The sequence below is a fragment of the Perca flavescens genome, chromosome 5 (genome assembly GCF_004354835.1).
Source record: "Perca flavescens isolate YP-PL-M2 chromosome 5, PFLA_1.0, whole genome shotgun sequence".
NCBI lineage: Eukaryota > Metazoa > Chordata > Actinopteri > Perciformes > Percidae > Perca > Perca flavescens.
In genome coordinates this window covers 18,199,257-18,223,438 of record NC_041335.1, presented here as the reverse complement: position 1 = coordinate 18,223,438, position 24,182 = coordinate 18,199,257, and the positions used below count along the sequence as shown (strand labels likewise).

Genomic DNA, 24,182 nt, shown 5'->3' with positions numbered 1-24,182 from the left:
ATGGCATGTAGCACTGATGGTATCAAGGCTAGGGAAAAAAGAAATACAAGCCTGTGTGTGTGGGTGTATGTTGGCAGAGAAGTTTATGATTCAAATCCAGCTGTTTTAAAGTCAGGTCTAACAACGGTTTGATTCAAGACTGGAATGGTTTCTAGCTTGTACATCTCATTTAAAATGACAACACAACACAAGGCGCAACTAACTCTATTATTACATCATCATTCTTATCACACACACACACACACACACACACACACACACACACGATATGGTAACGTTACTGTTTAGGTAAGGTTCTGATTGAGCAAGGCTCTCGTGTCACTGTAACGTTTTCATAGGTATTATCGCTGTGTGTACTTGCCATTCTACACTTCATCCGGTTATTAATGTTTGCTACAACCCCTTTGATAGGCTCGATGGTAAGGTCCACCTCCGCGTGACGTCAAAGCGTCTGACTTCATAGGATAAATACTGGAGCTCTGCGCCATGAGGCTCATCTTGAGGATCAATACACCGAATTAACAGGACTGTCCTTTGGGAGAGGAGGGAAAACGCCGAGACACCGCGAGTATACGAAACATAAGTTAGCTTTATATTAACGCCGTAACATTTTAACTTAACAGCAGCCGTTAAAGACAATGAACGGACAGATTAATGGGTTTCATAACTCCCTCATTGACGAGGACTGCTTCTTGTTCACCTCGGAGTCGGTCGGGGAAGGACATCCCGGTAAGACCCTACACACGGTTCTTTGAGTCTGTCTGAGGAAATGAGCAAAAAATAATATTTTACGACGTCGTTTGCCCAACATAACGTTACTGTACAATTTGACTTGAAAAAGAAAAATTGAATCTACTTTCATTGAATTTTGGATGTTACGGCCTTTTCCGCTACGTCACTGTAACGTTAGCTGGGCCGGTGTCTAGAGCACGCGCTACTTAGCTAGCTAAGTTAATCTTTGCTAAAATAATAATGCCAACGCGTGTTTAGTCAATCGACCGCAAACGCACTAGTGTTCCTACCAGACAATCACTGTAACGTTACGTTACTTGAACACTCTGTTCACATCACTGTCCTTATTTCTTAATTGGTGAACGTTTTCCTTAATGTGCCAACTAGTTCGTGGCTATTCATGAGGCACAATGACTGCTGCGAGTAACTTTTGGACTGAACAGCAGCGTGGGATGGTGGGTGTTTTCTTTCCCTTTTTTTTTTTTTTTTTTTTTTTTTTTTTTTTTTTTTTTTATGCGAACCACGTTTTTATTGTCGCCAGAGAAAAGCGGTTCAATGTTTAGAAGTGTATCACGCTTGCCTTCAGGTCCCCGGTTAGTTGCGCGCGCCCTCCCTTCCCCACCACATGTGCGCATGCTGAAATGGCGACTGTTGAGAGGCTCCGAGCCACTCCCACTGAGCACGAGACTGGTCGGTGGCGCTAAAGCAACAGAACAGTTTTGGAGCAGTCCATCATTGTTGCCGGTGTTTAGTTGCATTGTTCTTCTTTTTCAGACAAGATCTGTGATCAGATCAGTGATGCAGTTCTAGATGCCCATCTCAAGCAGGATCCTGATGCCAAAGTTGCATGTGGTAAGTCAAATTTTGATATCTTTGTTGGCACAAATCCGATGTTTACATTGACACTGAAATGTTGACTTTACTTCTTACCTGGTGCAGAGACTGTTGCCAAGACTGGGATGATCCTGTTGGCTGGTGAGGTGACATCACGTGCTACAGTGGACTACCAGAAAGTTGTTCGTGACACAATCCGCCAAATTGGATATGATGACTCCTCCAAAGGTGTGTGGCATGTTATTGTATTTCTGGTTTCTGTTTTTAAGTGTACGGTCTTAAGAGTAGTGTTCTGATCTGCTGCTGTCTGTCTCCTGCTTAGGCTTTGACTATAAGACCTGTAATGTTCTTGTGGCCTTGGAGCAGCAGTCTCCTGACATTGCTCAGGGTGTTCATATTGATCGCAATGAGGAGGACATTGGCGCAGGGGACCAGGTCAGTAGTGACTATCCACATTTTGGTCTGTGTGTGTCCTGAAGTTGGATTGCCGGTCTTTTATTGTCCTTAAATGAGGTGTGCTTTTTAAGCAATTACTTTTTTTTCTTTCTTTCTTTACAGGGATTGATGTTTGGCTATGCTACTGATGAGACTGAGGAGAGCATGCCTCTCACAATTGTTCTTGCCCACAAACTGAACGCTAAGATGGCTGAGTTGCGTCGCAATGGCACCCTTCCATGGCTCCGGCCAGACTCCAAGACACAGGTGAAGCTGTTATACTTGCTGTAATTGACTACTGTAATTATCTCATGTTAGTGCGATTTAGCTCATTTTTATATTTGCATCTTTTTCGCAGGTCACTGTCCAGTACCGACAGGACCGTGGCGCCATGCTTCCAGTGCGTGTGCACACAATTGTTGTCTCTGTTCAGCATGATGAGGATATTTGCCTGGAGGAGATGAGGGACACCCTTAAGGAGAAGGTTGTCAAGGCTGTTGTTCCATGCATCTATTTGGATGATGACACCATCTACCATCTGCAACCCAGCGGGCGATTTGTTATTGGAGGCCCACAGGTAAATGTCAGAGGGTTTGGCTTTCAGAAAATGACAGCCTGTGAGTTGCTTACCTGTGTAACATCTGTTCTTCATCACAGGGTGATGCTGGACTGACAGGGCGCAAAATCATTGTTGACACTTATGGTGGCTGGGGAGCCCACGGTGGTGGTGCTTTCTCTGGAAAGGACTACACGAAGGTGGACCGCTCTGCTGCTTATGCTGCCCGCTGGGTGGCCAAGTCTCTGGTGAAGGCTGAGCTCTGCAGGAGGGTGTTGGTCCAGGTGAGTGGAAGAACCCACCGCTCTTCATTTTAGAAAGAGGGGCTGCAAGAGGTTCCCACCTGAAGTTTTTTGTTTGATATAATACATGTGCGTGTATGTTGTATTAGGTTTCCTATGCCATTGGAGTTGCCCATCCCCTTTCCATTTCTATCTTCCACTATGGGACCTCCCACAAGAGTGAGAGGGAGCTGCTTGATATTGTGAAGAGGAACTTTGATCTCCGTCCTGGAGTCATTGTCAGGTAATGTATAACCTCTAAAGCTGCCGTTACTCAGTAAAACAGCAGGTCTTTTTGCTGTTGTGTTTTTTTTTTTTTTTTTTATAAAATAAATGTACATTGCCCTGCCCAGAATTTAGGGTTAAGTTAATGTATTGTGAAACTCTGCTGAAACCATCCTTTTGATACAGATTTCACTTTGTTTGGCTTCTGTGACTAAAAGCTTTTATATTGCCTTAGCTCTTTCCATTGAATTATATGGCAGAGTTGAAAGTTACACATGTGGCCATTAGTGGGAGCAGAAGTCTCAATTATTTGGGTAGACAATGTATGATCTCTTTTGTAACGAAGCCCTGTAGCTCATAGTTAAATTAGCAGCCTTGAGTGTGGTTTCCAGCTGCAGTCACCACACTGCACAGGGATGAGTTTGGTTGTCAGGGTAAGTGGCGAAGCTTCATGTTACCCTCTTAACAAGTTGGTCTAACAAACCTGATTTTTGTTTTTGACCTCTCCTTTTATTTTATTTGGTGACTCTATACACTCACACTGGCTAATGTCAGTGTTAATTCGTATGAGTAAGATTTTGTGCATTTGAGATTGCTGTGTGTGAGACTGCTGCTAAATATGTTGATTATGTATTCCAGGGAGCTGGATCTGAAGAAGCCCTTGTATCAGAGGACTGCAGCCTACGGCCACTTTGGCCGAGACTCCTTCCCATGGGAGGTGCCCAAAAAACTTAAATACTAAACCTGTTAAGCTTTTCCCCCCCCAGGCCTGTTGGTGTATACTACAGAGAAGCCTCCAAGGTTCCGGGGGTGAAATGCCCTTGTCTCTCTTAGTTATATCATTTAACACATGACTCCCTTTCCTCACTCAAACTCTCTCTCCTTCTGTCTTCTTGCTGTTTTCTGCTGGTTGCAGTATCATGCTGGGTCATAGGAAGCATGCCTCAGAAACTTGATTGTTAAATAATTGGATGGGTTCCATGAACTCATGCACCGTAGTACTTCATGTTCTCTCATGTCTTGAGGTTTCTTGTTGGGATAGACCCTGAATAGCTGCGTTCAGTTGTTCACCTTTTTGGCATTCCACACATCAATATCATCAGTCTTCAGTGTCATGGCGGTAGCATATTAGGCTATGTGCAATACTCCTTATTTCACCGGGGCTACTGATGTATGAGTCTGCATGACATCTAAATTTAAGTCCATTTGGAAGCAAAATGTAATATTATCTGGCACCTTCCCAAACAAGTTTAGTGGCTTTCTAAACATTCCTCCTTTTTTCAGTCTGTTCCAATTGTTCCTTGACCCAGTGTTCTTTTATCCTTTGTTTGCTTTATTCCCTCGTCTTTGTGGAGGATGCTAGAATCGCACAATTAAAATGTAAGGGTTGTTGCTATTGTCACAAAAAATGCTATGCATTGCAGGCTAATGGGCAAGCCAAATTTTAATTGAAGCTCTCAAATGAGCATGAAGCCTCAAATGCCCCTACAGACCTTTGCTGTTTTCTGACGTAATACAGAAAAGTCAGAAGCTGCTATGTCCCTGCTCTGGTCTGCAGAGGTTTTGGTTATACTTGATTAGTAATGGCAAAAATTGGATTGTTTATGCATTGACATTCAATTTTAAATGAGTCTCTTTTTTTTTTTTTTTTTTTTTTTTTTTTTTTTTTTTTGGTTTGAAGTGACTAAAGGTCCTTTTTTAAGCCTTAAGTATATTGATGGCAGGTGTAGCTACAGAGAAACCTGGTCCCCATCTTTATTCTTAAAGGAGTGTGTTCTTTGCCACTGAGTCTTATTGGCTTGAGGTCAAACCTCTTAACACTATTTATTTGTTCTCTGAAACTCGGCGTGGATACAGAGAAGCCGATGTTTCAGAAGGCAGCTTTAAACGCATTTGGCTATTGAATCTTGAATTCCTTTTGACTTGACCATTTTTCAGTGTTTGGCTTGAGGCTCCAGAGTGTTCTACAGAAAAGCTTTGGTACGCCTCAACAAGAGTGTCACTGGCTACTGTTTTACAACCTTTTTTATTTATTTTGACTGTAGATCAAAGTGGGTTGGTTTTGAAATCCCATTTTTTAAATGCCTGGTGCAATTCTTTAGCTCTTACCTATCCTTGATGGAATGGCAACATTTGGTTGGTGTAGTACAGAGAAACCAGCCTTGTTTACATGGCCATCTCATGCGTGGGATAGGTTTTGGTTTTGTTCCTTTTTACCAACTCGGAGGTCATCCCGTTGGCTACAGTAAGTGTAAGAGTGCCTTTTCTATTTCCTCTACGCCCCTGCCTGCCCCCAATTTGCTTTTCTCCCCTCCTACCAACATGTGCTCTACTTCCAGAGGAGCAAGTAGCTCATACTGTATTGTGCTTCATGTCTAGACTGGGTAGTTTCCTTATGCTCTGTAATAAAAACTACTCCTTTCAAATGTCTGTCATTATGTTTTTATTTTATTTTTTAAGATTGGTTTCCAGGACAACACAACTCTTTTCAAGGACTTGTCTGTTATCCAAAAAAGCAGTTTATAAAGTTTCCTTTAGGGTTTGGCGATGGGGAGAAAATCAGAGGTCACGATATTCTTGACCAAATACCTCAAAGATATTCTAGGGTTGACCATTGGTGCTTTTTAACAAAATATCTTCACACTAAGATTTTAGATAAGTAATGTGGACATAATGTCTAAGTGGGGGTAAAGGCAAATAATAGAACAACTAGAGCGGTCTGTTAAGTTCAGGAAAGTACAACACTACTGTAATGCAGCCTTTAAAACCAGTAAAAGACAACACTTATGTCATGTTATGATATCCAAAATCTAAGATGATATCTAGTCTTGTATGACGATATTGATATATTGTTTCCTTCTGATCAGTAATAAATCAACTTGGTATCCAGTAGCATGCCTATTGCATCATTTTAATTGATAAGGACTTAAAAATGGGTCTATTCGAGTTCTACACTTGTGTCTTCTAGCCCATAATGCTTAATGATGCCTGTTTAATGGGGTTACACAGATTTTTTTTTTTTTTTTTTTTTTTTTTAAGAAAGTTCAAGGGAAATTTGGACACAAAGCTTTCTATATCAAACCATAAAGATGTAGGCATGTTCATTGATATTGTACGTGCAGAAGAAGGTCCCAGTTCTAAAAAGGAAACCGTGAGGATGTAGGGTTTTCATACTGACAACTATTCATTCTGACCTATGTCAAGAGTTTCTGTACTAGATCCCCAATCCTCGTTGGTTACAGCAGCAGGTGTTACCAACACCTGTGCTTGTCTGATAAGTCGGACTGGTTAAAAAGCCTATTCTCTTTTCCCTGTGGTGGAAGCATAATACATGGCTGATAACCAAATGAAAAGGTATTTATCCACAGCAAGAGCATTTAAGGCTCCCATTGTATTTCTAGTCATCGTTGGAAATTTCCTACTTCCTGCTAAATTGTTTACTGCTTGGAAAGAAATTGATTGCAGCTGAACTGTTTAGTTTCCCCATTCTTAGGTTTTAGATTTTGCTAGGGTAACTGATTATCACATGAAAATAAGTGATTGCATTGGCAAAGCCCTCTAAAGCTGTTTAGCAGCACATCCCAATGACTTTAGGGCACATTTAAAACATTTCCATACTCTTCATAGTGTAATGTAGTTGATTTTGAAATGTAATTGGGACTAAGAATTTCCCTCCAGGATACTATATATGTTCATGTATAATCAGCTGAAACACTGGAAAATCCCCATTCACAGGTCACCATAGTTGGCGGTCATTAAAAGGTTTAACCCTGGAGTGTAAACCAGTCTCTCTCTCCCCTCCCCTCCCCCCATTGTGTAAGAATGCTTGTATAACGTCAACTCTGCACAATTAGATTTTTTTTTTTCTGGGACAACCTGGACTATCAGGATATATGCTGCAGTGATGTCTTAATATATAAAATGTTATATGACAAAAGAAAAGATAAACGTAAATTGAATCTCACAAGAATGCATTGAAATCTCACAGTAAAACAATAATGAACAAGACTTATGAAAATTGTTTTCCCAAGTATTGGCAATCAGTGGAAAACACAAATAAAAACACTGTAGCAAACAAATAAAACTATTCAGATTTTTTGCGATCTCTGTATCACACAAGCCCTCTTTGGAAAGGCCCAGATGTTAGCTTTCATGCTAAATAATCAGAACCACGCTAGCTTGAGTGACCCTCAACCGCCCTCAACAGACCCTTCCACAGACTCCGGAAGTAAAAATCCCATTGATTTTCTCCATAAGGATTTAGAATACCAGTCATAATGTCTAAACCATCCGAGGTAGACTGACCCCGAGCTACGTGGTTGTAAAACGAAGGTTTCTGCTCCTGTAGAAGCTAGAAGTCCGTATGAAATCAACCTTGCTTTAAGAAAAACATGTTTTATCTTATGGAGAAAAACTACACTACTCACAATCCTAAGCGTAACAGCACGTCTCTGATTGGTCCAACTCGCTGTTACCATAGAAACGTTTACCGTACCCGCGAGCGAGCTTCTACCATTGAAGTCTGTACACGGTCTTGTACCTTTGCCTTTTTTTTTTTTTGCCGTTTTCAAAATGTTTTTTTGCACCGAATCAAATGTGTTATGCTCTATTCATCTCGTAGCTGGTTAGCTTGGTTCGAGACTTAAAACTCTCTAAAAATAAAATAATACTTAATACTTAAAAATAAGGTGAATAAGCAATTTTCGAAACGTCAATGAAACAATTGAATGGGGAAAAACACTTCCGGAGTAAACAAAGTGAGCGGTCACTGTTGAGCCTGTTGAGCTCTATGTTAATATGAAATGTCAAATGGAACTTGAAGTCCGCAAAAATGGTTTGTGTGACAGTTGTTTTCTGTTCATCTGCTGGATCACTGTTGAGGCCTTGTGTTTGTGTCTTGCCTGTAGTGTTGAGGACACGTGCACTCTTATCATACCCACTGCTATAATCATTATTAGTCATAGTTATATTATCATTATTGCTTTTATTATTACTACTGTTCATATTCTATTCTCATTCAGGCAGCCACTTTTGTTTAGGACAGGTTTAGTTCTCAGGGAGTTTTTTCAGGAAGCTCACCTGTGAAAAATATTTGACTATAGTTTTTATTTTTTGAATCTGAATTTGTAAAACTAAACTTGAATATATATAGGTGTCAATTAGTCATAGGCACTGATTATTGCTATCATATTCATAATTTCTAATGAATAGTGGGGTATTTAAATTTTTTGGTTTATGTATGACCTGTGAACAAGTGGGCACTTTTTTGCAATAAACTTCATTGAGTGGCAACTCCTGCTGGCATGTGACAAGTAGTTTGAACCACTTTTTTTTTTTAAGTAGCTTTAGTCAACCACACTATAGATTTCTCCCTAGCTTTGCTGTATCTCAACTCCTTCCAGTCTGAAGTAATTGGTAGCTTGCTTTCAAAGTAGCTTCGCCCATCACTTCTTGACAGAGGTAAGTAGTTCAAGGTTCATAGTTGTGTGTAGGATAAGCCTCTTGCTCCTGGACATGGTACATTCCTGTGCAGTGTTTGACCCCAAGCCGACAACCCATATTGGCCTCTGACAGCTGCCTGAACCTAATGAAAAGGTCAGAATACTTTTAGTGTGACAGATAGCTCTTGGAGAGTAACGGCACATCCAGCTACCTCAGCTTTCGAAGCAGGTGCTGGCCTTTCCTTTTAAATTAGTGTTAAGGTATTTGTATTGTGAAAGCTGAGGTTGTTTTCCGGGTTTTTTAACCTATCCCGCCTTCACCAGTCAATCTCCAGCTTTCTTTGACACCAAGCATCATTGTGTATTTAGTTGTTTTTCCAGGATGAACACCCTGAAAAACTTACTTAAAGTACAACTGAGACACAATTTAGAAAAGGTTTCATGTGTCTAGAGTACGTACTGCAGTAGCACTGACATCACTCTGTATCGGCATCCTGAGCATAATTTATTATCACCCCCACTACTAACAGCCCTTTTTAATCAACATCCACCTTCTGAGATTAGGCCCAGACCCTGCTTCCAACAAATAAGTCAGCCGTTATGCTCTTTGTGTAACACCAACAGGCCAGCATTCAAAGCACACATTGATTACATTATTACACATTTTAATCTTCTTTTCGTCACATTACTTATGTCAAATATTGTTTAATATTAGTGATTTATATCATGAAATTTTCAAGCAGGTTAACAAATGGTTTGTGATTCTTGACACTTTGGCAAAAACCTTTCCCACTAAGAAAAGTGCCAATTCTGTTGGAAATTAATAACATTTTCATGAATAAAAAGAATCACGGTTATAATTAAGGGTTCCTTTGCACATATGTAAGGTTCTTTTATAGTTTTATTTTTAATTTTGATTAATTTAATGATTATTTGCTGGCCCATTGCCTACAAAATCAGTTGTCCTCGGATAGGAGATAATCATTTCAACTTGATTAAAAAACAAAAAGTAATAATTGAATTGAATAATATCTTTACCACATGAAATAGTACATTGTAATATGTTTTAAAAACTACAAACAGTGAGTTTTTAACAAAATTTTCTATTATTTTGTGGTTGCTCAAAATGTGTCCCACATATTCGTCACCGTCAGATATTTATAAAAAGCAATAAAGTCAGGACACTAAAATGTCAACTACATACCTGAGGACCCCATTTTCAAACCTTATATACTGTCTATGCCTTCAGCTCTACTGCATGCGTCAAGATCACTCAAGCTCCCTTAAATTTGCTATTTTCTCTTAAACTTAGGCTACTGTCGCCACCATAACATGTAAACAGCGTCTCTTTTGTATAAAAAAAAATATTAGATTAGATTATGACATAAATGTATACTTTTTAAGAAGAGGTCTGAAGTAACTAGCAATAGAGGGGAAACAAAATGGATAATGTAAACAACTCATGCATATCATGTGAAAGAGTAGGTTTTTGTCACCACCGTCAGGTTTTTGTGGATATCCTCACAGCTGTGGTTCGGCCTCGAGGCTGCGGCCAAACCACAGCCGTGAGCCCGTATTTATTGTGATCAACAATTATATTCTAGCCTCTGTTAAGGACCATTTGGAGGTTTTTGTCACCACCGTCAGACTGTACGTCACAATAAACCTGACGGTGGTGATGTCTGACGGTGGTGACAAAAACCTACTCTTTCACATGATATGCATGCTCAGGATTGTTATTTTTTGGACCCAATAGTTAAATGAAGTTGTTAAGCAAGAAGCCATCTTGTGTGGTATACATTTTGGAATTGTTAGTTGTTATGAGGCCACTGTTACCAGATTAGTGTCACCACCGTCAGTTTTAAAGTCACCACCATCAGAGGGAGTTTTATTTGTTTTAAATGAATATGCTTACAATATGTTTCTTCAGTGCCGTTGAGTTATTAAAGTAAAAGTCTCTTTTAATACAAATATAAGTTTGTTAAATAAAAAAACATTATTTTTTTCTATTTAGGCTTAAAGTAAACGTTGTATGATGTTAGATCTTTTAAAGGAGTACACGTGAAACAGTATAAAAAATGAACAAAAGTGAATATTCAACATTTAACAGCATATCTGTGTAGGCTACTACAAATGCCAGATAATGATTTAAAAACTCTAAATACATATTAGACCAAATAAATAAAACATAATATGCTTTTTATTGTGTCTGACGGTGTTGACAAAAACAAAGTAATAACTGGAAAAACATCTATTTTTTGAAAAAAATACAAAATGAGGAGGTTGCACCAGTACATTGCTGAACAGCCAACACTTTGGTCTATAATGATATACCTTCAGATTTTGTAATTTATTGATTTTCAAAATTAAAACCTGAGTTGAATCAGCATGTTATTTTCTGCTATATAAATGTTTTCTCTGAACACATTTTCTTTAAAAAAGAAAAAAGAAAAGGAGCTTTAACTGACTGTCCAACGCATTTCCCTGAAGGACTTGTAGTCAATAAAGAATCATATTATCCCAAACGTGTATTTTTGTTGGCCAGTTACATACCAAGCTAAGCTTCAGATGCAGCAGCAGATGCCAGCAGACAATGGTAATTGTAATTTGGTTCAAATTTGTTCAAGACATTCTCTTTAAAAGTGTAGTTAACTATTTACTTTAAGGATTCCAAACTTTGCATTGTTAATAATTAGGAACAGGGACAACGGAACAGTGACTTGAGTGACCTTTATCAAGTGGCTCTTGAATTGATTAGATACAGGGCAGAAATGCGTACTTTGTGACTATGGCCATTTGTAGTTCTCAGTATTTCAGCAAAAACATTTGGCCCTTTGACACTGTAACCTAAACACAAAGGGCTCATGGAGGCCTTGGTTCTGGTGTAAGCAAATATTTATTTAACAAAACAATACTGTAACTGTGGAAGCAGGAAATGGAGCAAATGGCAAAGTGAGATAAAGCAGTTTGTCAACACTAAGCTGAGAAAGTGTAAAGCAAAGAAGTTTAGAAAAGGACTTTAGACATTTAGCGAGCTGCTGCCGTCTTAATTCAATTTTCTTCAGTTTATATAAGAAGGGGACAGTGCAAATTAATAAAACGCATGATGAAGATATAATCATGCGTTTTATTAAAGGTCCCATGGCATGAAAATTTTACTTTATGAGGTTTTTTAACATTAATATGCTTCCCCCAGCCTGCCTATGGTCCTCCAGTGGCTAGAAATGGTGATAGGTGTAAACCGAGCCCTGGGTATCCTGCTCTGCCTTTGAGAAAATGAAAGCTCAGATGAGCCGATCTGGAATCTTCTCCTTATGAGGTCATAAGGAGCAAGGTTACCTCCCCTTTCTCCGCTTCGCCCGCCCAGAGAATTAGGCCCACCCATGAGAGAGAGACATCATGGCTTTCAAACAAGCAAAGTGGCAGTTGGTCAAGGCCACACCCCCACCCTCCACCTTGCCCCCCTCTCTCCTCCTCAATAGCTACAGACATGGCACATACTAAGGAAAGCTCATTGTGGGACTGGCTCTAGTGGCTCTAAGTCTGGGAAAGAGATTTCAGATACAGTATTAGGGGACCACTAAGGTCTATATAAAAGCATCCAAAGAGCACCATGTCATGGGACCTTTAATTTGCACTGTATGGCTTTCTGGCCCACATGATCAAACCCTTAAAGTCCTGCAGCTAATTCAAGATACGGCTTGACCTTTAAAAAAAGAACATGTTGCAGCCCTTCTTAACCCCAACATAAATTTCTCACATGCTTGTATACTTTTAGGTACATTTTGCTAATGTTATGTAATTTGAACTGGTTTGCTTAGTTCCAACAGGATTCAAAGCTACAGTATGTTTACTTTAGCAGTTTAAACAATGAAGATATCTTCCAATAGTAACGCGCATTATTAAAATTCAGTCTAACTCAGCAGTAATGAGTTAGACTGAACTCATTACTGCTTAAATAATTAATTAATTAATGAATTAATGATTTTGTGGTCTGCCCATGTGAATAAGAGTTTTGGTGTTAAGGAGACTTGCATACTTACATTTCAGGTACTTTTGCCGCCTATGGCAACACTTGGATAAAACATGCTTACTTTGGTTGTATTATTCATGAAAGGAAGTTAATGGAAGGTGTTGATATACAACTTTATGTTTTGTATGTTATAAGGTAAATGTGAAGGTGTATAAAAGTTTTGGAGGTTGAATTACAAACTCTAAATAGCCTACATCTACAAGCTGGCATTATGAATAATGTCTAGAAGAGCCGGCCCAGATCATTTTACAAAGTAACTACATCACTACAGTTACACTATATCAAGCTATGAGTAGTATTCATGCTCAAGTAACATCATCAAATTCAGACCTCAAGTCCTATGTGCAGTGGGACTACAGCAGCTGTGCATTTCCACGACCACATTGGCTCCGTCAAACGTCTATATTTATCTCTGAATGATGGGGGGTTACACTCCCACAGCCTTGAATGGGCAAGACCATTCACTACTGCACCAGTATCGCAGCAGTAATGGAGGCTGTTGCAGCTGAAATGTCCTGGGTGGGTTTAATAAAATTTTGGGAAACTGTACTTGGAGAGCATTAGACTACCCTCACTGTGTGAGGCAATGACAAGCTGACAAAGCATCACACTTTTACATGCGCACAAGATCTGCACTATTACAATGTTTTGGATTGATGTTAAAAAAGGTACCTTTTTGTGGCACATACATCTTTGATACAAGTTTATATTATTTCTCCTAAACAAATTCTTTTTTTTCTAGACAGAAAATTCTTCCCACAACAAATAGCTCAGAGGACACCACTTGTACTCTGCTCACATCTGAGACAAAACAAAGTGCTATATACGCCTAAACAGAGCATGACAGTGGGACAATATAAAAAATATTGTTGCAGACTGAAAGATAAAATGTCTTTAATTTTCTCACTGCCAACACACACCATTTGAGCCCAACAGTGTAGAGAGCAGAAACAGGTCAGCTGTTTAGTTAAGGTCAGTAGACTTGTAAGGATTGGGTGACAGCTGATGCAATATCTGTGGGAGCTTGCTGTTGCTTTACTGTACTTTTGCAGGAAAGTACACAGCCACACATTGCTCTTTTTTTGCATGTGATAAACTACTCAATTTCACTCCAAATTGTTAACATTGGTGCCCTTAAACTGATGTTGGTTCAGCAGTCATTCTCAAAATTAACATTTGACTTTAGCAGGTTTATGTTTGTGCTTTTTCCTGATTCAGCACCAAATAGGAGGAAGGAAACAATGTTTTCTAAACTGTTTTTTCATAGCTTGTCTTTCAATTTGTAGTGTTTTTACACTGGGTATAAACGGTATATGAATTTGCTTTTACTGTACTTAAGTATTTTTATAGTCTAATGTGAAATGCAAATTTGTTAAGTATAGTCCTGTTTTTATGCAAACTATTTTGTATTCATACTGCCTTATTGCACAGCCTACATGTTTTAAAAATGTAAAATATGAAATATAACATTAACCTGAACCATCTGCATGTTATGTAGCCTATGTTCAGCCAATAGTTCTGACTTTCTTAACTCTGGATATGTTGTGTGATTTGGTTATTGAGTAATAACACCTTATCTTCATATCTTCTGTTTTGATGGTTACAAAGGTACGTCATCAGATTACATATATGCACCTTTGAATCAACCTGCCATCGTCAGTGTTGACGCAATGCAACTGCGTTTTAAGTAGCCAGATCTAGACTGTTATTAAAGTTGTTTTAGACTCAATGTGTCATTGAACCCAGCCCAGCCTAAATTCTACAGAATGTTACATAACATCCGTCTTTGAGACTACTTGTGTAAGTTTAAAAGCCACTTAAAAAAAAATGGTCCAAAATATGAATGTGCGGTAGACGTGTTGATCCTATTACAAACTCCCAAATGTGTGTGTTTTGTTACACTAGATTATCATGAGCATATTAAAGTAGTTTATTTCAGTTTAGTTGCAGTCAAAACTATAGAGAAATCAAGAGACATTGCGGGATGATGAGGAAAACTGGCCCCTGACCCTGGAATGTCACCATTTTGGTCAAACAAATAAAAGAGAATAAAAACAGAATGTTAATATAGGCTACACGTTCTGCCTACTAAGAAAACACAACTCCATTAACCAAGATACAGAGAAAGGGGCGACTGATATTGTGTACTTTTGTGTTTAACAATGGAGCTTTGTTTACAATATTTACATAACTATTGAAGTTTAGTACCTCCATAAATAAATAAATAAGTATAAATAAGTCATCACTAACAATGTGATGGAGGCCATGATAAGATGGAAGCTGTTTGAGTATCCACTGTTGAGGCAGATATTCTCACATATTTCATACAAACATACCTGCCAGCCTGCCTGTCACAACAGGTACCTCAGTAAATTGCATATTTTCATGCATTTAAAACAACAAAGTGTTTCCTGCAGGCTAATAACTGCACCGACTGGTTTTTGTGTTTTATATAATGTAAAGATGCACAAAGAGGGGAAGGTGTGAGTTGTGATTGGATCATTTTCAGCCAACTGACAAATGGTGAAACTGGAGATAATCTGGCGAGCAGTGGAATAGGTGACATAACTTCAGTCACATGCTGACTGGAAGATGAAAAGTGAGCTGGAGAAGGGCGTCAACAATCTATTGGGGAGTGTCTCTGTTTCACCAATAGCATAGCAGAGACCAATCCACCATGACTAGACTTTGCATAACACTGTGGAGACTTGGCCCGCCATGTGGGCAGAGGATGAAGTTTGCATATTTTTATGCATTAATGAAAACAATGAATTAAGCTCCTACTTTGGTGCGGATCAACAGCTTGTCTGTCGAAATGTTAACTAAACTATGTTTTTTTCCACAGCCAGGGCATGGTCGTGGAACTTTGTATCTGCTTTTCAGCATGGGGATGGGAGGAATTTGTCTATTTATGTGAGGATGAATGGGAAAGCAATACATTAAACCTGTACACTAATACTGGTATCTGATGAAAAGGGGAATGCTATGCTTTTTAAGAACACAATTTTTTTTCTCTAGGTGCGTCCCAGGGCCATATAAATACCTCTTCTTTACATCAATGTTGTTGTAGGTGTGTAGGTTTCAAAGCGCCTGGCTGATTCTAACTTGCTGGGTTTGTCTTAGCAGGAAAAACAGGCCAAAAACTAGTCCGCCAGGTTGAAGGGTGGTAAAAGAAATGAAAATGGCTGATACCAAAACAGGCCTCTTTATCAGACAAGCACCCACCAGTATTATATGATATTATACACCAGTCACCCTGGAAATCCAAGGTTTAGCTCTCCAGTTTATTTCTACCTTTTGAGTAGTGATGCAAGTTCAGCAAGTAGTACCTGAAGTGTCCTTGCCCACAGAAGTGACATTTCAGAAGGATTGAGAATAGCTGTTCATTTCTTGTGTATAGAAAATTACAGTTTGGCTATTTGTCTTGTATTCTATCCACTGCTTATGGACAAAAATCCAATTTGACTTATGATTAAAAAAAAAAAGTTTAGACACAGAAGGTGGCGTGCAGTCTGAAAAGCTGATTCATACTGCCACCTGCTGAGGACATGATGTGAAACACTTCGATCACTCAGTTTAAATTGATACAGTATTTTGCCGTTCTTTAGTAAGTATTTTTCAGTTCTATATTCCCACCAATATGTATATTTCAGGATAGAAGTAGTTCCACCCCACATATTTGAGTGTTTTTACAGCATATCATTTTATGACACAGTTGGACAGTCATAAATGCCTTTATATATATATATATGTATATATATATATATATATGTCATTTCATACATATACTGAGTTGTGTCCTCAAAATATTACAGTATCAAAAATAAAAGTATTTCAACAATCCAAAATAAATTATAATACTGAAAACAATGAAACACAGTTTCCACACAAACACATCATGGACATCCACAAACTCCAACTCAAAAAGAAACCAAACTAAATTCTCACATTTCTAAACATAGAATCGCTGATAGACTGATGTTCCCTTCACAGCATTTTTCCAAAAAAAGTCAAAATCTTGTTCATAAAAAAACTAGATCTTTGTAAACACAAGAAACACAGGACATGTTCAACAGAGGAGGATGGTTAACAGTGCTCTCTCACGTGTCCTTAAAGTTATGAATGAGGGTATGAGGTAACAATCCATGGTGAGTAAAATGTAGTAAACATGACAGTCAACTCCCAACTATACTGTCTTTGATAAGTGCTGTTCCTTCTCCTTAGAAAACAGAAGACGGATTATTTGTAGCTCATCAAGTTGGATCTCTGCTGACAGTCACTGTTCATGATCCCAGAGTCCTCCTTTTACACTGTCAACGGCATTGATGCTTTCTAGGAGTGTAGAACTGCAAATGAAGTCTTGCTCCTCTTTGCGTGTAGCCCCTCTATCATCATAATCTACTATTTGAGAATATCACTCAGCGTTTGTCTCGTCTTTTGTCAATTTCCTTTCGAATTCGAGCCTCTAGAGCTGCCCTCATGGCTGAATCTAAGATATTGTTCTCTGTGACACGTTCCACCACCTTCTCAGGATTATCCTCCTTTAAAAACAGAAAGATCATGAGGGGAATTAAGACCAAGGCAAAGTAAAATAGGTCAAAGAGTCAGAAATATCAGTCAAAGGGATCTGCATTAACCTTGTGCACAAGGAAGGAGGTAATGGTACCAGAGTCTGCCTGATAGTCGAGCCAGAAGAGTTCAGTACCATGGGTCTCCGTCTCTGTGCTCGACCCACTCTCATTAGACTCTTCAGCCTCAGCACTGGCCCCCGGCTCTGATCCATCTGGGAAATTAGCAAACACATGCATATTCTTTACTGGATTTAGTGTCGACAAAAAAACACAACAACAAAGCGTATCAAACTTACGTCTGCGTCGAGGATGATACACTTGAATATCAGGTCGACGGGGTCGTCTAGGGGTTGTGGTGTGCCTCCGCCGCTGAAGCTCTTTAGCTTGCTTGACCTCTTTGGCTTGCTTCACCTCTTTATCATAGTCATCCCTTGAAGAGACAATAATTTAAACATTTTGTTATTGCTTGGAAATGTACAATATACCATATGCGTTTCAAAACATGCATTGCAGCATATCGCTGACCTTAGTTAAACTACAGCAATATTGTTCTTGTTTTACTGTAGTTTGTATAAGGATGAATGAATCCTGTTCCTAAAAATATATATATATTATATATATATATATATATATATATATATATATATATATATATTAACAAGTCTAAAGTTGCTTTACTTCAACTATTGTTCTACCTTCAAGAAAGTAACGTTTTTTTTTTTAAGTATATAAATAAATTATTTCTTATATACATTTGCTTTAGTGAAATGCATTTCAGAGACAAATGAATTGTGGCATTCTCAAATGCATTTTCCTCTGCATTTCTATGTTGTGTCAATGAGCAACAAAGGCCAATGTTTTAATGTCTTGAGGTCATACATTACACACCCATACAAATATAATATGATGTAAAAGGTGCGTTAGGTTGTTTGCTTCCAGCAGTATCCTAAACAAATGATAACTTTGGCCATTGGGCCTGTGCGACCTTTCTTTATATTTTCATTTTTAACGTAGAAGAAGCTGCATATATTTGTACCTGCCCTGCAACTGAACCTTCCCTTACCACCAGATTGACTTCTATAAAAAGAAATGTGTGGTTGCAGCTCTAGATATTGTGAACTAGCTTGTAGGCTAGCTACTAGCATTAGCTAACGGTAGCTAGTTGAGGAAATAACCTAGCAATCTGGTTCCTCCGGATATGGTGCAGGAAGCCATGGCTCATATCCAAGCGGCCCCCAGGTTTGTATTTCAGCTCATGCACTTCTTCGTCTCTTAACATGTCCATTTTAACAAACAGCTTAAATGCGGTGACAGTATCTGTGAGCTAATGACGCTAATGATTGGTCTCATATCCATCGAAAGTAGTGACAAAAAGCTACATGCTAGCTTGGTAAGTTGTTGTCCAAATGTAACACTCCCGGAGTTTACAACTTAACAATAGCTAGAAATTATACTTTAAAAAAAAAAAAAACTACATTCATGTTTACGTTAAGCTTATTAATTTACAATTACTGTCTTCCACACATTTACATTAACTTATTTCACATTACATTATGTATATGTATACCTATATTTTAACTTGCACTACTTTATGTAGGTTCTCATCTCGTTTTATTTTAATTTAATTAGCATTGTTGGAGGGAGCCTGAGACCCAAGATTTACAGTGACAGTGACTGCTTCTGTATTTGTCGTGCATCCTGACAACAAATAACTTGAAATTTAAACTTGAATCGAGCAGCTCAATGATCGATGTAGATGGCTTCAAACTCCGGGCTAGTTTTTAGCCTGCTGTTTGTATTTGCGCGACACGAACGTATATTACCACCGCGAGTTTCGACGCGCACGGTCCTTGACTCATTCATCTCTTTGAAATAAAGTTGTGCCTTCTCCGTTGTTTTGACAATACAATCACAGGCTTAGTGTTACGATGGTTTCTCTGAAACGAGAAAGAGAGGTTGAAGTGGACGATGATGACAACGAAGACAGAGGTACGTTTGTTTACTTCTAACGTGTGTGCGACGTTAGCTAATCACATAGAGCTAACCAATGCTACTTGTAGAAGCCAGATGAAAGTGCGTGGGATTTTATTCACATGTCGGACCAGTCACACACAGGCAGATCAACAAGTAGCTACCACTACGGTGTAATTTGAACTGGCTTAAACAAATGTAATTTACCACCCTTCAAATTCACTCTGTTTCAAATCCATTATCTCCTAACAACCTAGCTATCGCTAAATGCTAGGTCAGCTAGCATGTATAACATTAGCTAGCTTACATTTGGCTAATTGAACACAATCTCGTTGTTTTACTTCATTTTGCAGTGCCAGCCAAAATGGGCAGAGGACGTGTACTAGAAGACCGAAGAAGCCGCCACTGTCCTTACCTTGACACCATAAACAGGCAAGATTGTTAAATGTGCATAGCTAATGTTATTGCTAAAAGTTAGTTAGCTCTGTCCTCCCCTATAGCTCTGCAGCTGATTCACAGTCTTGTCTGGTTTATCCATTAGGAGTGTGCTGGACTTCGACTTTGAGAAACTCTGCTCAATCTCTCTCTCCCATATCAATGTCTATGCCTGCCTTATATGTGGGAAATACTTTCAAGGTAGGTGAATTATCTGACATTTAACCAGGCATCAAACACCTTCTTGTACATCGACTGATTTATTTATGTATTTGTTCTTGTAGGTAGAGGTTTGAAGTCCCATGCTTACACTCACAGTGTGCAGTTTACCCATCATGTGTTCCTGAATCTGCACACACTTAAGTTTTACTGTCTGCCAGACAACTACGAGATCATTGACTCTTCACTAGAAGATATCACGGTAAGTAAAGTCATCATTTTATTTTTGATTGCAAATGTTTAATTCATTTTTATGTTCAGAACCCTCCTTTAAAAAAAGAAAAACAACTTAAATCTCACGCTGCATGTTGTTATGGGTAGAGCTGAAAGGGTTAATAACCACTATACTAGCTATAGTTTGTAGTTGAGAATGTTGTATCAGGATATATTTTAAAGGCCATCTGATCCTGTTTTAAAGGTTGCACCACAGTCAATTTATCCAATATTCAAATGTTTTGTCTGACACAGCATTAGTTATGCTGTTTTAAAGCATCACAGGTCATATTCAGTATCACATTGTCAATATTGAGGTTCTGCATAAAAATACTCCACTGCAAACTGTACTTTTGTGTTGGTAATCTGACACTTTCTCACTTTCTCCGCAGTATGTGCTAAAACCAACTTTCACCAAGCAGCACATTGCGGGGCTGGACAAGCAGGGTAAACTGTACCGAGCCTATGATGGTACGACCTACCTGCCAGGCATTGTAGGGCTCAACAACATCAAAGCCAATGACTACGCCAATGTGGTGTTACAGGTATGATGAACTCCCACGGTGAACCTTCTCCGCACTTGGTCATAAAGGTTTTAAAGAATCCCGACCATTTCATGTTTGCCTCTTCTTCCTAGGCTTTTTCCAATGTTCCACCGTTGCGAAACTACTTCCTGGAGGAGGAAAACTACAGGGGAATCCGTAGGCCACCGGGGGACATTATGTTCCTCTTGGTGCAGAGGTTTGGTGAACTGATGCGCAAACTTTGGAATCCGAGAAACTTCAAAGCTCATGTGTCACCACATGAGATGCTGCAGGCTGTGGTGCTGTGCAGCAAGAAGAACTTCCAAATTACCAAGCAAGGTAAGCTTTAGTTGCCAGAAATTGTAGTGCTGTACTATGCTACACATTGCAGATCTTAACACATGCTGCTCTTTAGAGACTATGTTGTGATGCTGAGTCATTGTTTTCTGTTCTGCAGGAGATGCTGTGGACTTCATGACGTGGTTCTTGAATGCTCTGCATGGTGCTCTTGGAGGCACAAAGAAAAAATCATGTGAGTAGGGAAATCAAAGTTTGTTTCATATATCATTTATTGTTAGAAAAATGTAAATTAAATGATGTCCTCATTTGTCTTTCTGCCCTCAAAGCAATCATTGCTAAAGCGTTTCAAGGCTCCATGCGGATCTTCTCCAAGAAACTTCCACACCCAGACTTGGTGAGTTTCCTGCCTGTGTTATAAAATAATAAATTGACATCTGGAATATGAATTATTTTACGAATAGAATAGCTCAGGGTTATTCAAAAATGTTAATTTAAATGATCTTACCAGTTTTGCAGATAGTAATACCTTAACAAAGGCTTCTTCTTTTAAATTCCCCAGACTCCGGAGGAGAAAGAGGCATTGCTCGTGACAGAGGAGTACCAGGAGCAGATGTCTGAGTCCACCTTCCTTTTTCTAACCCTTGACCTCCCAACAGCTCCACTGTACAAGGATGAGAAGGAGCAGCTTATTATCCCACAGGTCCCCCTCTTCAACATCCTGGGCAAGTTCAATGGCAACACAGAGAAGGTACCAATTGTCTCAAATGTAACAAGCAAAATATAATAAAATTGAGGAAAAATGACTTAAAGCAATATTACAAAGCAGTACTTTTAACGGAAAAGCCTTGGTGTTGATAAAGATTTTTCGCCCAAAACTGGTTGATTACATTTCTGACATATTCAAAGCCAGTGGCGTTTTTTTAGGGTGGATAATGGTGGGGCAACAACTACTTTGAACAGGTGCAAAACAAGAAAATTACACAATTTGACATAATGTGCCATGTCACATTTCCCACACAGTTCAACAAGACTGGTCACAAACCTGTTCTCCTCAATATGCTGTTATTCCGCATTTGTATGCACTGTCAGTTGCTGTGTTTCCTCTGGCAAACAAGCTCAATTTTACCACATTGTCCTGCTGCTTTTGATGTTTGGTAATCCTCTCAGAAAGATGCTTGAGATCCTGAAAGTCTGTTCTTGCCCGGTACCTTTCCTGGATAACACACACAGGAAGCTAAAGAAGGTTCTTCTCTGACAAGCCAGCAGTTAGACATTTTCCTTCTGGAGAACCACTCCACGTTAGATCTGATCATTCTTACCAGCGGTTTGGTGTATGACAATATCTCGCGGCTTGTTGGCACTGAGGCATGTACTTCCAAGTTTTTCTTAATCTACCTTGTTCATGGTGACCACAGTTACTATCTTCTTTAAAAGAAATCCTAACTTCTGCCATCTACCAGCAAATTACGACAACCATACTTTGCCTGTTGCCCCACAATTTGCTATTAGCCTCGCGTTAAATCTGTGCCATCCACTTTCCATTTTTTTCCTGTATTGAGCACTCTAAATATCTGTGCATGCTTTCCCATCTAATTTTTTTATTCAGGAGTACAAAACCTACAAAGAGAATTTTCTCAAAAGGTTCCAGCTGACCAAACTGCCTCCGTACCTCGTCTTTTGCATCAAAAGATTCACCAAGAACAACTTCTTTGTGGAAAAGAATCCCACAATTGTCAACTTCCCCATCACGTAAGTGCTGTTCATACACCATAAGACGAAATATGTAGCATTGATCAAAGTTTTTGACCAAACCATAAAGTGGTTTCTGATAATAGTAATGAATGGTTGTTATAATGTAACTCTTGTGAGAAGTGATGTCATTTTGTCCTCCAGTATATGCACTTGTTCATGTTGTCGCTCTGTATTTGCCTCAACAGGAATGTAGACCTTCGTGAGTACTTGACAGAAGAAGCGCAAGTTACAGAGAAAAACACAACGTATGACCTGGTCGCCAACGTAGTGCATGATGGGAAACCCACCGAGGGAGCATACAGAATACATGTTCTGCATCACGTAGGTTGCAGCCAGATATTTCTGAAATGATTTCTGGTGGCATTGGTACAAACTACCCCAAAAATGCATCAAATAATCTTTGTGTTAATCAGGGAACTGGGAAGTGGTATGAGATGCAGGACCTGCAGGTGACCGACATTCTCCCCCAGATGATTACGCTGTCGGAGGCCTACATCCAGGCAAGTCCTCCAGCTTATTCTGTTCATGTTGTAAAATGTTACATTTTTAAAGGCAAAGCTACAGTACAGACAGTTGCAGCTTCTGATAATGTGATAGACTAAGGTGCGTTTAACTTGTAATGCTTGGGAGTAATAGTAGTGATATGAAAAAATAAATAGACAGTATTACTCTTAACATGCGCCATCTGGAAGAACTTTAAAAGGAAAATGGCGATGTAAAAGTTCCGTACCCTTCTCCATGTTTGGTTTGTTTATCCGCTAATTATTTTCTTTTCCGGTTCCTGTAAGCACGGCAGCAGTCAGCAACAGACTTTTACAAAATAAAAGCCTGTGAGCAACAGACTTTTACAATAATAAAAGAAATGATAAAAACTGCGTTAATGCGCGATAATTGTTGACGTTAACAAGATAATACGTTAACTTGCCCAGCCCTAAAACATAAAATCAAATCATTATTGTTCTTTACATAAATGAATGTTACTGTTGTGCGATGGCCTTTTTGTAAAGATAAATATATATCACTCATAAATGAGTAATGTAAATACATCTTCATTTTTATCAAATAAAGGAACTAGATCATGCCTCCTTGAAGCGCTGCTGCAGAGAATTTAATGTATCTGGTGTAGAAGTGGTGATTTTGCTGATGTACACAGTGGAGGACTGATTTGTAAAAGTTAATGATACAGATTATTAGGACAAAGTATTAGGAGTTTCAGTATAAAGATACCGCAGCTTTCAAAAACCTGTTATCAGTTGAATAATTTTTCATACCAGATTGCAGTTTTAAATCATTAAGAAAGAAATAGTCTTTGAAGGTAACATTGTGCTTTTTTTTTTTCTCTCTCTTAGATCTGGAAGAGACAAGGCAGTGACAATGGCACAAACCACCACACAGGGGTGTAAGTGAGGCAGCATTTTCCTCTGTGTGAATGGCAAGAAGTGTTGTCATCAGTTTGGAAATTAATGGGGTATTTAAGTGATTGAAAATAACAGAATATAGAAATGAGGGGCAAAAGAGCATCAGGACTTTTTCTTTATAGACACAAAAAAGCAAATATAAATGTCTCCCATGTTTTTTTTTTTTTTTTTTTAGTTTTGTTTTTTTAAAGTTTTACGTTTTTACTATGTGGAAGTTTCCAAATAAACAAACTCCAGGACAC

The 24,182-nt window shown here is 38.8% G+C and overlaps 3 protein-coding genes across 5 annotated transcripts; 2 read left to right on the top strand and 1 right to left on the bottom strand.

Moving 5' to 3' along the window:
* The first annotated feature begins 485 nt into the window (after window positions 1-485).
* Window positions 486-4,581, top strand: mat2ab (methionine adenosyltransferase 2Ab). Its single transcript, XM_028578846.1, has 9 exons — window positions 486-729; window positions 1,507-1,584; window positions 1,672-1,794; window positions 1,889-2,001; window positions 2,125-2,268; window positions 2,360-2,578; window positions 2,659-2,841; window positions 2,949-3,082; window positions 3,703-4,581. The coding sequence occupies exons 1-9, from the start codon at window positions 639-641 to the stop codon at window positions 3,803-3,805; spliced, it is 1,188 nt and encodes a 395-aa protein (XP_028434647.1). The 5' UTR covers window positions 486-638; the 3' UTR covers window positions 3,806-4,581.
* Window positions 4,582-15,802: 11,221 nt separating this feature from the next.
* Window positions 15,803-18,500, bottom strand: c5h2orf68 (chromosome 5 C2orf68 homolog). The gene is made up of 4 exons (XM_028577864.1): window positions 18,284-18,500; window positions 17,405-17,538; window positions 17,175-17,320; window positions 15,803-17,078 (listed from the first exon to the last, which is right to left on the bottom strand). The coding sequence occupies exons 1-4, from the start codon at window positions 18,391-18,393 to the stop codon at window positions 16,956-16,958; spliced, it is 513 nt and encodes a 170-aa protein (XP_028433665.1). The 5' UTR covers window positions 18,394-18,500; the 3' UTR covers window positions 15,803-16,955.
* On the top strand, window positions 18,072-24,181 carry usp39 (ubiquitin specific peptidase 39). 3 transcript variants are annotated; one of them, XM_028577859.1, is made up of 14 exons: window positions 18,072-18,347; window positions 19,024-19,097; window positions 19,433-19,511; window positions 19,621-19,715; window positions 19,799-19,935; window positions 20,339-20,491; window positions 20,584-20,809; window positions 20,928-21,002; window positions 21,097-21,164; window positions 21,330-21,518; window positions 22,377-22,519; window positions 22,708-22,843; window positions 22,936-23,022; window positions 23,872-24,181. In XM_028577859.1, the coding sequence occupies exons 1-14, from the start codon at window positions 18,307-18,309 to the stop codon at window positions 23,923-23,925; spliced, it is 1,557 nt and encodes a 518-aa protein (XP_028433660.1). In that variant the 5' UTR covers window positions 18,072-18,306; the 3' UTR covers window positions 23,926-24,181. The 3 variants fall into 3 exon arrangements, with proteins under 3 accessions (XP_028433660.1, XP_028433661.1, XP_028433662.1); XM_028577860.1 differs by lacking the exon at window positions 18,072-18,347 and adding an exon at window positions 18,366-18,498; XM_028577861.1 differs by lacking the exons at window positions 18,072-18,347; window positions 19,024-19,097 and adding an exon at window positions 19,169-19,277.
* The last annotated feature ends 1 nt before the right edge of the window (window position 24,182 follows it).